Genomic DNA, 13773 nt, shown 5'->3' with positions numbered 1-13773 from the left:
TTTCTTAATATTTCCAGATTCTCAAATCTGGTCCTGTCCTCACACCCATTTTTTCATCTGTTGTATTATGTATAAATCTCAATTTCTAAAAATGTACCCTTATATTTTTATATTTGGTTTTGTGGTCCAAAGTCACATTTTTACTTAATAAGATAGCGGAGATGCTCCACCCCATTAAGGGTCTGAGTGTGATGTCATACATGGCAGCCATTTCAAACCTATCTATAGACAATTGCTACGTCTGAAACTGCCTACTATCATACTATATAGAAGGCGAAAAGCAGTAGGCGAGGCGAGTAGTATGTCCGAATACGTGGTATTCCAAAAACAGTATGCGAAAGGTGACCCAGATGACCTACTACTTCCGGTTAGATTTCGAAGCGTGCATACGATGGACACTTCACTATCCCATGATGCCCCACGAGCGGAGTTATGCAACAAAGAAGGCGAAAGCAGCGATGCGGCCGTTTTCGCGCTGATATGACATGACGACGACGTATGTTTCAACATGGCGGATGTAGTATGTCTGAATCGCATTCACACTACTAGGATTCATACTATACAGTACCTACTGAACAGTATGCGGTTTCAGACGCAGCCAATGCGTTTTGGAAATAAAAAACAACCCTCTGATGTCCTGCTGGGAGAAAAACAGTGCCTTTATTGTGACAGCCCAATCAGATTGAACAGCAAAACAAAAAATAAAAAAGCATTACAAAAAACTAAAAATGTTTGTTTTCATCATTTTCTCTGTTCTAAATAATTTGCTACTTTTTTCACATTATAATTGTCTTAAAGAGACGGCTGTAAATACAACATCATGAACTCACTTTATTATTTTTTTTCTCAGTGACATTTCAAAATAAACTTAACTAAACATTTTTTTCGATTAATTTTTCGAGGAGAGTAAAGAGTGTGTCCATCCTCTCTCTACTCTCTCGTGCTCTTCTGTCCTCTACCTCTCTCTGGCATCTCATGTTTTCCTTTATCAGCTCCAGTAACTCCACTATATCCTCTCTCCCTCGCTTTCTCTTTCTATCTGGTACAGCTGGATCATCTTCATTCTGCCCCTCTACTGCTGAACTTGGCCCTGGTGTCTCCTCAGAGCCATTTACAATGGGACAACTGGTGACATGACCCTGTCCTCCTAACACCTCCTCCATGAGATTAAACCAGGGCCATGTTGCAGCCGACGGTTTCTTGCTCACATCATCGCCGGTCTCTTCAGACCTGCAATGCTAATGCAGAGGAAATAAACAATGAGAAAAACATCAAGGCCACATTTTACAGAAATCATCCGGTTTCGTGTACATACCTTGTGTTTTCTTTTTAAATTGTCCCATTTCTTTTTGGCCTGCATGGGTGTAACCTTCCCTTGCAGGCCCATTTTCACCAGAATTGTCCTAAACCGAGAGAAAAAGTAAGCAATTAACAGTCAATTAACAATTACAGTCACGCTGGATTTGTTGAATAGGGTGAGGCTTAAAGGGACACTCCACTTTTTTGAAAATGGGCTCGTTTTCCAGCTCCCCTAGAGTTAAACATATGATTTTTACCGTTTTGGAATCCATTCAGCTGATATCCGGGTCTGGCGCTAACACTTTTAGCATAGCTTAGCATAATTCATTTAAACGGATTAGACCATTAGCATCGCGCTCAAATATGACCAAAGAGTTTGGATGTTTTTCCTATTTAAAACTTGACTTTTCTGTGGTTACATCGTGTGCTAAGTCCAACAGAAAATTAAAAGTTGCGATTTTCTAGGCAGATATGGCTAGGAACTATACTCTCATCCTGGCGTAATAATCAAGAACTTTGCAGCCGCAATAATATTACACAGTGCCCGAAAATAGTCCCCTGCTATTGAAAGTTACCAATCGGACTATTTTCAGGTGCTGCATAATATATAATAGTCAGGTTTTAGATAGGAAAAATATCGAAACTCTTTGATTATTATTTTAGAGCGCGATGCTAATGGTCTAATCGGAAACAATGAATTATGCTAAAAGTGGTACCCCAGACCCGGAGATCAGCTGAATGGATTTCAAAACGGTAAAAATCAGATGTTTAACTCTAGGGGAGCTGGAAAATTTGCTTTTTTTTTAAAGTGGAGTGTCCCTTTAAATTAAGATATTACAAATGGTTTGTTGTCTTACCCCCAAGCCAAAGCTGCAGAATGTTTCACCCCGGTGAACAGATGCGCATTTTCTGCCCTCAGTTTAATGAATTTGCTAGTTTGCTCCTTGCTCCCTAAAACAAAACCAAATGCAAGTTCAACTTAACAGAAGCAGCAATAAATGCAGAGTAAACATGAAAATAAATTGAAATTAGACAAAACAATCCGCATAAAGCTATTTATATGATTAAAAATATTATTTAAAAAAGTGTACAAATATTTAAATTATTTTATTGCAGACGCGAGTATGACGTTTTCCACATCTCGCTTAAAAGCGAGTCTCGCGAGTTTTGTGTCGTCTGAACGGCCTTTGTATAGACCACCGAACAAACGAACGCCTTTAAACGTTAATCAGACGATAAAGACCCGAACCCGATCATTCGGAGCAGTTTTACCAAGATCACACGACAAGCAAATGAGATAGCAGTCGACCAAACACAACAATGATTTACAAAGAGAAGACGGTTAAACACAAACTTACATTTTAATTGATACCGGTCTTCCACACTCGTTTTAAGTGATTCCTCCAAAGTCGTTTTAAGTGAGTCCTCCACAGTCGTTTTAAGTGAGTCCTCCATTGTCAGATGTAATTCGGCGTGTTTTAAATCTCAAAATATCCAAAGATTCAGGGAAAATGGAGGACGCATGCGGAGGACGCATTTGAAGTAGTCTTCGAATGACGAGGACAGCCTTCCTCGCGCTGTGGTGACGTCAGTGTCCTTCGAATGCGACCTTCAGAGGATCCAGCCAATAGGATTGTTGGACTTCGCGCGGCGCTGCAAGAACCGACGAGAAGATGACGTCAAAGTACCGCGAGATTGATTCGAACATCATACGGAAGTCTAGTTTTGATTAGCTCTCGCGGTACTTTGACGTATCCGGATGTTGGTTCTTACGGCGCTAGATGACGTTGGTATGCAGCTTACGTCTGTTTACATCCTTATATAATCTTATAGTGGCTCAAATAAAGTTTGTATGTTTCTTAGATTATTTCTCAGTCCTTTAAAATGTTTTAAACTAGCTTTTTTTACACTAATGCATCAGATTATGAATGTTTGGGACAAAGAACTGTTCTAGTATTACGTAATGGTAAACAGGAATATTTAACATATTCACAACCCGTGGTATTTATGGCACTGAGAGAATGTTGCATTTCAACCATGTAATTAGCAGGATACTTTTGGTAGTTTTTGTTAGTAAAGAAAACAACAGGAACCCAAACTCATTTACTTTAAGTATGGGCCTTTCATACCTAAAGATTGAAGAAACCAAATATATATTTATTGTTAAATAATTTAGTTAATCCTGTCTGAATTTACTGTAACAACATTACCATCTTGTGCTCATAAATCTTATTTAAAACAATTAAAAGCACAAATGCAGGAGAAATTTTACTGTAAATTCATTTCAAAATACTTTATTATGTACACTACAGAAAATATAAATGAATTATATAAAATTACTTTTTAAAAAGTATTGACACTCGCTCACATATCTGTAATTTTTTCGCAATTATTTTATTATTAATAATCAAAATTGTGATTATACAAAATATCATGAGCTTAAACATTTTCTGCAATTTTATAAATTTTTAGTTAATTAGTTAAACAAGTTAATATGAAGCACAATATAAAACAAAACACCAACAAAAAAGTTAACTCTAATGTGCGTCATTTCGGGTTTGACTGTTACGTCTCATCGCTCGGACTGTGTCGGAAACCGCCTACTTCTATACTATATAGTAGGCGAAAGATACCGCATGGTGGATGTAATATGTCCGAATTCACTTTGTACTATCCATAGTCATACCAGTGGTGGCTGGTGACTTCTTTTTTCGCACGATGCGAAGCCCGTCATTGTATTTAGCTAGTCATTCATCATTTCAAAATATGTTTGGCGCGTCAAGTGAACCATGTGCATCATGCATCTTGTCAAAGTGCGTGCCTGCTGCAGACACGTCTAAAGGGTTTATGATAAAAGTGATGCTCGCATTTATCAAATACTAGCTTATTCTCATGTGTAATCAAAGTTTACTGTTAAGGGAGTGTCTTGCGAGTATTTTGTGAATGTGTCTTTTCTATCATAAACGGTTTTTACGCGTCTGCAGCAGGCACTTATTTTGACAAGACACATGATGCACATGGTTCACATGATGCAACGAACACATATTTTGGAATGACGAGCAACAAACATGACACTTCGAACACATATTTTGAATTTGCGCCCCTTGGAAGAGCAGTCACAAGCCGCAGCTGATTCATAGTATATAGTACCTACCAGTGATGAGGGGGTTGATCCAAAATAATTGGTTACGAGTCATCCAAAAATATTTTTAATGATATTCGGTTCGCCGTCGGTCGGGTCGTTTGAAATAAAGTTGCGTATTAACTAACAATTACTACTTATAAAAAATGCAGGCCAGGAAGCGGGTCGGGTACAATATTTTTTTTTGCAGGCGGGTTAGTTAAAAACATCGGTCGGTTGCGGGTTGTTTATACATTGACCCTGGTACCTACTGTTTTAATGGTCAATGAGTATGCACTTTATCTAATTCAGTACCTACTGTTACACTACGCGATTTCAAACGCATCCTCTGCTTCTGTTCAACTCTTCTGGATCTGATGTCATAAATCACTCTAGCAACAATGGCCACAACCACCAGAGCTGAGAGGACCAATCGGATCCTAGCTTCTTTGTCGGAACCTGGGACAAAGTCTGAAAATTAAAAACAGAACAACATTGAAACATCAGTGTGAACTTCAACAAACACTTGCTAAGATCAATTTTAATATTACAGCTGACTCACCAGAACAAATCTGACAGAGATCATTGATGTTGAATTTGGTTTTTGATGGCATTGTTGAGTACACAGCTGTATGTGTTTGTATCCTGATATTCAACCTCCAGAGGTAGAGAGAGTCTGATGTTGAGATCAGACACATTGATGTTGGACAATAAACTGTTTCCTTTATACCAGGACAGACTCACATCTCTCACATTCAACACTGAACACAACAACACACATTTTGAGACTGATGATGAACATTGTGAAGAGCCTTTGCTGATGACAGGAACAGGCAGGCGAGCTGGAACTATAAAATACATTTTAAATCATTGGTCTTTTTCTCTCTTTCTAAATGTTAACAAGATTTCAAACGCGTTCAATATAAAAATTAATATAAAAAAATAACAGATGCGTAAATAGCACACTAATTTATTCACCATAGGCATTGACAGTAACACTGAATCTCTTGGATGAATCTCCTTTGTTGCTAAAGATCTGTAGTTCATAAAGTCCAGAGTTTTTGATACTGATGTTTGTGATGGTGAGAAATCCAGTCTGATAGTCCAGCTTCAGTTTGTCTTTGAATCTCCCATCTTCTAACTCATATGTAAACCCTACATTAGTCCCTTTATGGAGTTAAGCTATATGAATCTTGTTAGGACCAAACACCCACAGTATGTGATCAGCTGTTTGTATTTGAGTAATATCAGTGTGTAGAGTAACAGAATCTCCCTCCATCACTGACTTCACTTCAACTCCATCAACACCAAAAACACCTGAAACACAACATTAAAAAATAATAGATCAACTATAATAGATGACACACTGAGCTACAAAGAATAAACAAGAATGAAAAAACAAACACTTACCTGCCAGACAAATTAAAAACATATACGTCCACATTTGTGCTCAGTATTCAGTGTCTGCAGTACAGAACCACTAGTGTATGGGGAAGTTTAGTGAGAGAGGACTGTGAGGTTTTATATACATACCACTAGATCCTGGAAACAAATTTTTAACATCATATTTCATTTTTTTTAAAAACAACAGCACAAGCCAATGAGGTCTGTGTAGCTCTTTTACATTTAACTAACAAACATGGTATTACTGTGGTACTACTTAGTCAGTTCTGGCAATGTAGGAGGTTGTAATAAAGCTGAATCTATTGTGCCGATTAGGATCATATTTTAGCCTTAGCTAAGTCAGTGGCCAATTAAACAAACATAGCCACTAAATTAAGTAAAACACCACAGTTTTTCAATGTTTTACTATGTTCTTACCTCAACTTAGACAAATTGATACCTATTTTTTTTTCAATGCAGGCATATTTTTAATCTTTGTACAGCGCTTCATGAATGTGTTAGCAATTAGCCTAGCCCCATTTATTCCTATGGCTCCAAACAGGGATGAATTTAGAAGCCACCAAACACTTCCATGTCTCCCTATTTAAAGACTGCAGGGTTTCCACACCGCAGTTAACTTCAAATTCAAGGACCTTTCAAGGACTTTCCAGGTCCAATACCCTCAAATTTATGAAGTAAATGTTGGGACACATTTCAAGTGAGAGCAAGGTTACATTGTGTTACCATTAAAGATAAATTGTTACAGATTCCTTTCGAGGGAACTTGCGCTGCGTCACTGCGGTGACACTTTGAGGACGCCTCCAGGGGTAAGTGCGTCTGAATGTGTATATCACATTCAACCAATGGTGAGGCTTAACGACAAAGACAGGGTGATGTGGGAATATTGCCAAAGACAACATTACAGGGACGAAGGAAGTATAGCAAGGGAGACGCAGCGTCTCGTTCCCTTCTCAGGGAACAACAGTTACATATGTAACCAGAGACGTTTTCATGTGTCAAACACAACTATGCAAAAAAAGCATTTTGGTATAAATCAACATTTGCATACAGAAGATATTTTAAAAGCATTTAAAGCAAACAGTTTAGCACGTTTGCTTAAAAAGTCACTTCACCGGGAAAAATATGGATTTTTTTCAGAAATATAGATTCAAGCTTTTTCAATGGCCTGTATCTATGTATGTATATTTTCTAAAACTTTCAAGGGCCTTGATCCCCCCCAGATTTACAAACTTTTAAGGATTTCAAGGACCAGTGGGAACCCTGAGTTGTTACACAAAATATGGTGGCACAAAATAAAACTTTTGTTTAGACCCATAGGAATGAATGGGGCAAGGCTAAATGCTAACACATTCAAGAAGCGCCGTACAAAGATTAAAAGTGCACGTATTGAAAAAAGATAGGTATGTAGTAATTCATCTAAGTTGAGGTAAGAACATAGTAAAATATTAATAAACGATGGTGTTTTCCTTTAAGAACTAATCTGACCAACAAGCAATTAGTTTATGATTAAACAGTATTACTTTTCAGCTTCAAATAAGACCACTACTAGCAAGCAAAACCAGACAGTGAAATGACAGGCAACTATATTCCCAATATAGTCCGGCTATGAATAACCCACATAGATACCCTAAATTACCTTAAATTTGGTTACATGCCATGTTTGCCAAAATAACTTAGAGAAGTACTATATTCCATCAACTGACTTGAAAAAATTATGACCAGTCTAATTTTGCAAGAATACTTTAGGTACTTTATACAACGGCCACAGATTTTAAAGTGACTCAAGCAGAAGCCTGTGTGGCTTCTTCATTATTTCTCAATCCTTTTAAACTTCCTAAAAGCAGTTCTGCTTTTACAAAGCAATTTTGCTGTTGATTCATCAATAAGTGAATGTTTGGGACTGTGGACGGTCAGTGCTTACAACACACTGCTCTGGTGGTGCAATATGTATTCATTAATGAACATAATATTACTGATAGACCTTAACACGGCTACACGCGGATAATGATGATGACATAGAGCAAGAACACATGGACGCAAGATCTATAAAGAACACATATTGTGAAACAGCGTTTGAAATCTCCGCATATCAGTTCTTGTGACGCTGCATGCAGCTTACGTCTCTTTACATCCTTATATAATCATACAATGGCATAACCTCCTAACACCCAAGCTTTGGTTTGTCTTTTTTTCAGATTTCTTCCAGCTATTTTGGGGTAAGGAAAAACCAATAAATATAACAAAATATTTTTCTTTGAACATGAAGCAGTGTAATTGTCCATGTTTGTGTACAACATGTTCCAGTTACACAGAGTTAAGTATATGGTGCAAGAAAATGTGATGTCCACATGAAGTTTGTATGTTCCTTTATTATTTCCTAAGTCCTTTAAAATGTTTGAAACTAGCTGTTTTACAGAACATTTTCTCTAATGCATCAGATTATGAATGTTGGGGAAGAAGCACTGTACTGGTATCATTTAATAGTAAACAGGAATATTTTGCATATTCACAAACTGTGGTTTACATGGTACTGAGAGAACGGGGCATTTTAACTATCTTATTAGCATTATACTTTTGGTAGTTTTTGTTAGTAAAGAAAACAGCACAAACCCAAACCATTAAAAGTGTAAATGAAGAGTTTCATTGCAAAACGAGATAAATCCATTTTTTAACATTTTTGTTAAAACATGTTTAATATTATGTTATCATGTTATTATTTTGTTTTATGGTTCTACTCAGCTGTATTTTTTAAGTTATGAAGGTTTAAATCAAAACAAACCAACTGCAGTTGCATTGAAATTAATTGGAATGCACAACCAAAAAACTAGATTTCTGAACAATTAAAAAAACGGTGGTTATCTCGTTTTGCAACGAAACTCTTCAAATGTAGCATAAATTAAAAGCATGCAAATAAATGCAGGAGAAATTTTATTGTAAATGAATTACAAATTACTTTATTACGTACACTACAGAAAATGTAAATGAATTTTTTAAAAATTACTTAAAAAATAAAAATTGTGATTATTCAAAGAAATCATTAACTAAAACATTTTTTGCATTTTTATACATGTTCATAATATAATGTCGTGATTCGTGAACCTACGTGCATTGCGCTTCATGTCAAAATACGTGTCTGCTGCATACGTCTCCAAAGGGTTTATGAAAAAAGACACGCTCACAAGTCTCGCAAGACACTAATTTAACACTAAACTCTGATTACACATACGATTAAGTGAGTATCTAGCCAATGCAAGCGTCTCTTTTATCATAAACCCTTACGAAGCGTCTGTAGCAGGCACTTATTTTGACATGACGCGCGATGCACATAGGTTCACAACGCACGGAACACATATTTTGACGTTTTCGCGAGTTTTGCATCCGTTTTTCGCGAGCCACCACTGTGTGCATCATTTCGGGTTTGACGTTGATGTCTGATCCTTCGGATTAAGTTCAAGTCTTCTGGATCTGATGTCATAAATCACTATAGCAACCATGGCCACACCCACCAGAGCTGAGAAGACCATTCGGATCACAGCTTCAGTAAAACTGAAACATCGGTAGTCTGAGAATTAAAAACAAAAGAACATTGAAACATCAGTGAACTTCAACAAACATTTGCTAAGTTACACACATAAGTAAAAAAACATTACAAAATCGATTTGTGCTTTAAATAAGCACCATTAAATATACTTTTTAATATCAAAACTGTCATACTTGGATGAATCTGAGAGACATCATTGACGTTGAACTGTTGAGTTTGGTTTGTGATGGGATTGTTCACCACACAGCTGTATGTGTTTGTATCCTGATATTCAACCTCCAGATATAGAGAGAGTCTGATGTTGAGATCAGACACACTGGTGCTAGACAATAAACTGTTTCCTTTGTACAAGGACAGACTCACATCTTTCACATTCACTGACGAACACAACAACAACACACATTTTGAGACCGATGATGATGAACATTGTGATGAGACTTTGCTGAAGATGACAGGAATGGGCAGACGAGCTGGAAATAAAAGCACTTTTTTTATTTCACAAAATGGCACATCTGATGCTAACATGATATTAAGCTGTCAATAATAATAATTATTTAATGAACAAACAATGTGTTAAATATAATATGAAATTTCTTTTAAACATTTATAAATCCCTTGATGTCACTTTATAGTTTTGTCTTTACCTATACAACAATGCTGAGACAGAATCACATGTAAAGGATCTTCAATTTTTAGTGCATGCAGTAATTCACTTGCACTGTAAAAAGCAATTACTTCAACTGAAAATGCCTAAAACAAAATTTTGTACAAAAATTAAGTTAAAAATGTTTACACATTTGTGTTACCAATTGAAGTAATTTTTTTTCACCTTAAATTTTCACTCGAGTGAATTTTTTATTTATTTTAAACGTTACCAATTTAAGTATTTTTTTAAAGTTTATCCAACTTTTATACATCCAGTAGAGAAAAAAGAACGAGGGAACAAAAATGGAACAAATGGTAATAAATAGGATTATTTCAAAATATAAAATAGTTTTTTACTCACCATAGACAGTAATGTTGAATTTAAACTCAGAAGTTCTTTTGCTGTCAACGAGTCGTAGTTTATATGGTCCAGAGTTTTTAAATTCAATGTTTGTGATAGTAAGAGATCCAGTCGTTCCATCCAGCTTCAGTTTGTTTGTGAACATCTCCCGAAAATCTTTTGTTTCACTTATTTTTTTCACTTTATTGATTTCAGCTATACAATGATCATGATCTCCAAACGTCCACAGTACTTCTTTATATCTCTGTATATCATTTTGATCAGTGTATAGAGTAACAGAATCTCCCTCTGTCACCGACTTGAAGTCCACTGGATCTGGATAAACACCAAACACACCTGCAGAACAACATTGTACGATAAATGTGAGCGACACACTGAAATCAAGCCTGTAACTAACACATGAATTAATAAACAACCACTTTCTTACCTGTCAAGCAAAGTAAAAACACACAAGCCCACATTTTCTTCACTGTATGTATCAGCATTCAATGTCTGAAGTGCAGAACCACTTTGAAGAACTTTAACCTGGATCTTGAGGTTTATTCACATCCTTTATTACTTCACAGGAAACTTATTTCAACATTTTATTTCATTATTTGGCAACAATAGCGCAAGTGAGTGAAGCTCATTCACATTTAGATCAAACAAACATCTAAGACTGAGACTCCCAGGTGAAAAAGTAGTACACTTCCATAGTGTACTTAAAAAAACTAATTTTGTACTTAAAATACTCTTTAGTACTTCTTAAGATGTTCTTAAGATCATCTAAGTGTACTTCACTGTGCTATTTTGAGACACCATAAATATGAACTAAAATGTGCTAAAAATGTATTTAAAAAAATTATTTAGGTACCACTTGCCGTAAACTTGAACCCATCTTTGTATGAAAGTTGAGTTTAAGTTTAATACAAGTGTTAACTAAATAAATTTTTAATACAGAGATAGTGGGCCCTATTTTAACGATCTGAAACGCAAGTGCGAAGCGCAAAGCACAAGTGACTTTGTGGGCGGATCTTGGGCGCTGTTGCTATTTTCCCGGCAGGAGAAATAACTCTTGCGCCAGGCGCAAATCAATAAGGGGTTGGTCTGAAGTAGGTTTATTATTCATAGGTGTGGTTTGGGCGTAACGTCAAATAAACCAATCAGAACGTCATCCAACATTCCCTTTAAACGCAAGTGCGCAAGTTCCATGGCGGGTTGCTATTATTATGACGGATTTACCAGGCGCACGCCAGGAGCGGTTCACAGCCGAGGAGACCGACGTTCCTGTAAGAGCAGTCAAAGACAGAAAAGTTGTTTTGTATGGGGATGGGAGAAACACCGCCAAAATCAGCGTAGGTTAAACAGGCGTGGGAGGAAATAGCCACAATTGTATCATCAACTGGCATCCCCAGGACGTTGTGCTGCAAGCGCTACAATGATGTCAGGAGACGGGGAAATCCCAAGCTTGCCAGCATAAATCGGGCACGCCGTGTAACGGGAGGTGGATCTGCCTCTACACAGAACCTGACGCCAGCAGAGGACATCGCTGCGTCCACCCTCACCGCTGAAAGCCAAGAAACGCAAGCAGTCCAACCCCAAAGTACAATTATAAATCACATTCACATACATAAAGGTTTCTTATGAAAACATTTAAATTATTATTTACATAAAATAAACGTAATACAGCCACACAACAAACTTATGAAAATATTTTAATCGTTATTTGCATGATAATTTTTTAACGCAGCCACACAAAATAAATAAAAACTATCACCACAGTGCTCACCACAATGATTTCCCTTATCTCATGTGTTAATATTTTTTATTGTTACAATTTATGATTTGCAAAAATAACTGTTGCATCTGTGTAGATTAGATAAGCAAAGTGTGTGCGCGTTGTGCACGCTATACCCTATGGTCAAGTATGCGCCCTTAAAATAGCATAATGAACAACGCACAACGCGCCACTGACTTTAGACTAGTTTTTTCTGGTTTGTGGCACAATTGTTTTTTGAAACTGCAAAATAGCATCAGGGATGGTTTGCGCCGGAACACGCCTCCTTTTTTGCTCTGAACCGCCCATGGAGCGCAAGTTCATTCCCTAGTTTGCCAATGTGCGTCTGTGGAGGGAAAAACCCGCTGTGCGCCGGTGCAAAATACGAATGATACATGCGTCACTGACAAAGTCAATTGCGCTGGGTGCAAGATAGGGCCCCTTATGTTAAAAGTACATTTTAGTTCATATTCATGGTGTCTCAAAATAGCACAGTGAAGTAAAATTAGTTAATCTTAAGAACATCTTAAGAAGTACTAAAGATGAATTTTTAGTATATTAAGTACAAATTAGTGTGCGAAAATAAAGCACTTTAAGTACACTATGGAAGTGTACTACTTTTTCACCTGGGCTGTAACAGTGGAACAGTAATAGGATTAGATGACCTTAATAAGAACAAATATGGTATTACTGTGGTACTTTTATTAATTTAAATAAAGCAAAACTGTGGTGTTTATTGAGATCGTGTCTCAACTTCAGGCGAATCTGATCTCATACTGGCTCAAGCAGAAGCTTGTGTGTTTCAAAAATTATTTATTTCTCAACCATTTCAACCTTTCATCAAAGCAGTTCTGCTTTTACAATGCGTTTTCACAAATTTCACAATGCATTTTTTGTCAAATGTGGATGGTCAGTGCTTACCACACACTGCCGTTGTGGTACAGTATGTATGCATATAATATTAAACTTCAGTAAAACATTATTAAACCTAATATTACCGATATACCTAATCACATGGTTGACAGAGTTTAGTAAGGCTGAGATGTTGAGTTTGGTTTCCAATGAGATTGTTTCTGTTTAATGTACTAATCCTTTATTTATTCTTCAGTATATTTGTAGAGATTAAAAATGTTTAGAGACCGAAATTCATATTTTTCACAAACACCTTCTTACAAACAGTCATAGCCCCCTATAAACAGTTACATAACCACTGTCAGCTCTGCAGTTTAGTACACATTTGTGTACTCTACAAAGTTCATACTAGTACCTCAGAAGTACATACTGTACAGTATTGATACCAAAGAGTTCATGTACTTTATATTTTTTCCCAGTTTTCTGTTTTGAATGAAAAACTGCTTTAAAACAATGCAACACTGTAAAAATGTATATATATAAAAATGTATTTATATATATAAATGAAATTTAAATTGAGCAAAGTCTATTCATTTTTTTTATTAGTCAAGCATATGTATAATGGTTATATAAGATAATTCCTTTTCTGTAAATTTTTTGTCTTCGTAACCATTGTATAGATATTTGTCTTTTAAGAATAAAAAGTCTATTCATTTTTAAACAACCAATGCATGCACCAAATATCGAACAATGTTTTAAATGTGCATAATTTACAGTTTGTTGTTGTGTTTAAA

General features: G+C 36.3%; 2 protein-coding genes across 3 annotated transcripts; both read right to left on the bottom strand.

Annotated features, from left to right (window-relative positions):
* Positions 1 to 635: 635 nt before the first annotated feature.
* On the bottom strand, positions 636 to 2883 carry LOC135721393 (uncharacterized). Its single transcript, XM_065243593.2, has 4 exons — positions 2658 to 2883; positions 2157 to 2250; positions 1316 to 1403; positions 636 to 1238 (listed from the first exon to the last, which is right to left on the bottom strand). The coding sequence occupies exons 1-4, from the start codon at positions 2752 to 2754 to the stop codon at positions 873 to 875; spliced, it is 645 nt and encodes a 214-aa protein (XP_065099665.1). The 5' UTR covers positions 2755 to 2883; the 3' UTR covers positions 636 to 872.
* A 5879-nt stretch (positions 2884 to 8762) lies between these two features.
* On the bottom strand, positions 8763 to 11086 carry LOC135721378 (CD48 antigen-like). Of its 2 annotated transcripts, none has more exons than XM_065243581.2 (4): positions 10799 to 11086; positions 10372 to 10707; positions 9729 to 9835; positions 8763 to 9386 (listed from the first exon to the last, which is right to left on the bottom strand). In XM_065243581.2, exons 1-4 carry the CDS (start codon positions 10854 to 10856, stop codon positions 9354 to 9356), a joined length of 534 nt encoding a protein of 177 aa, XP_065099653.1. In that variant the 5' UTR covers positions 10857 to 11086; the 3' UTR covers positions 8763 to 9353. The 2 variants fall into 2 exon arrangements, with proteins under 2 accessions (XP_065099653.1, XP_065099643.1); XM_065243571.2 differs by having other exon boundaries at positions 9539 to 9835; positions 10799 to 11080.
* Between the last annotated feature and the right edge of the window lie 2687 nt (positions 11087 to 13773).

The sequence above is a fragment of the Paramisgurnus dabryanus genome, chromosome 24 (genome assembly GCF_030506205.2).
Source record: "Paramisgurnus dabryanus chromosome 24, PD_genome_1.1, whole genome shotgun sequence".
NCBI classification, from domain to species: domain Eukaryota; kingdom Metazoa; phylum Chordata; class Actinopteri; order Cypriniformes; family Cobitidae; genus Paramisgurnus; species Paramisgurnus dabryanus.
Note: the sequence above shows the minus strand (reverse complement) of the source record. Positions and strands in the feature narration are given on the sequence as shown.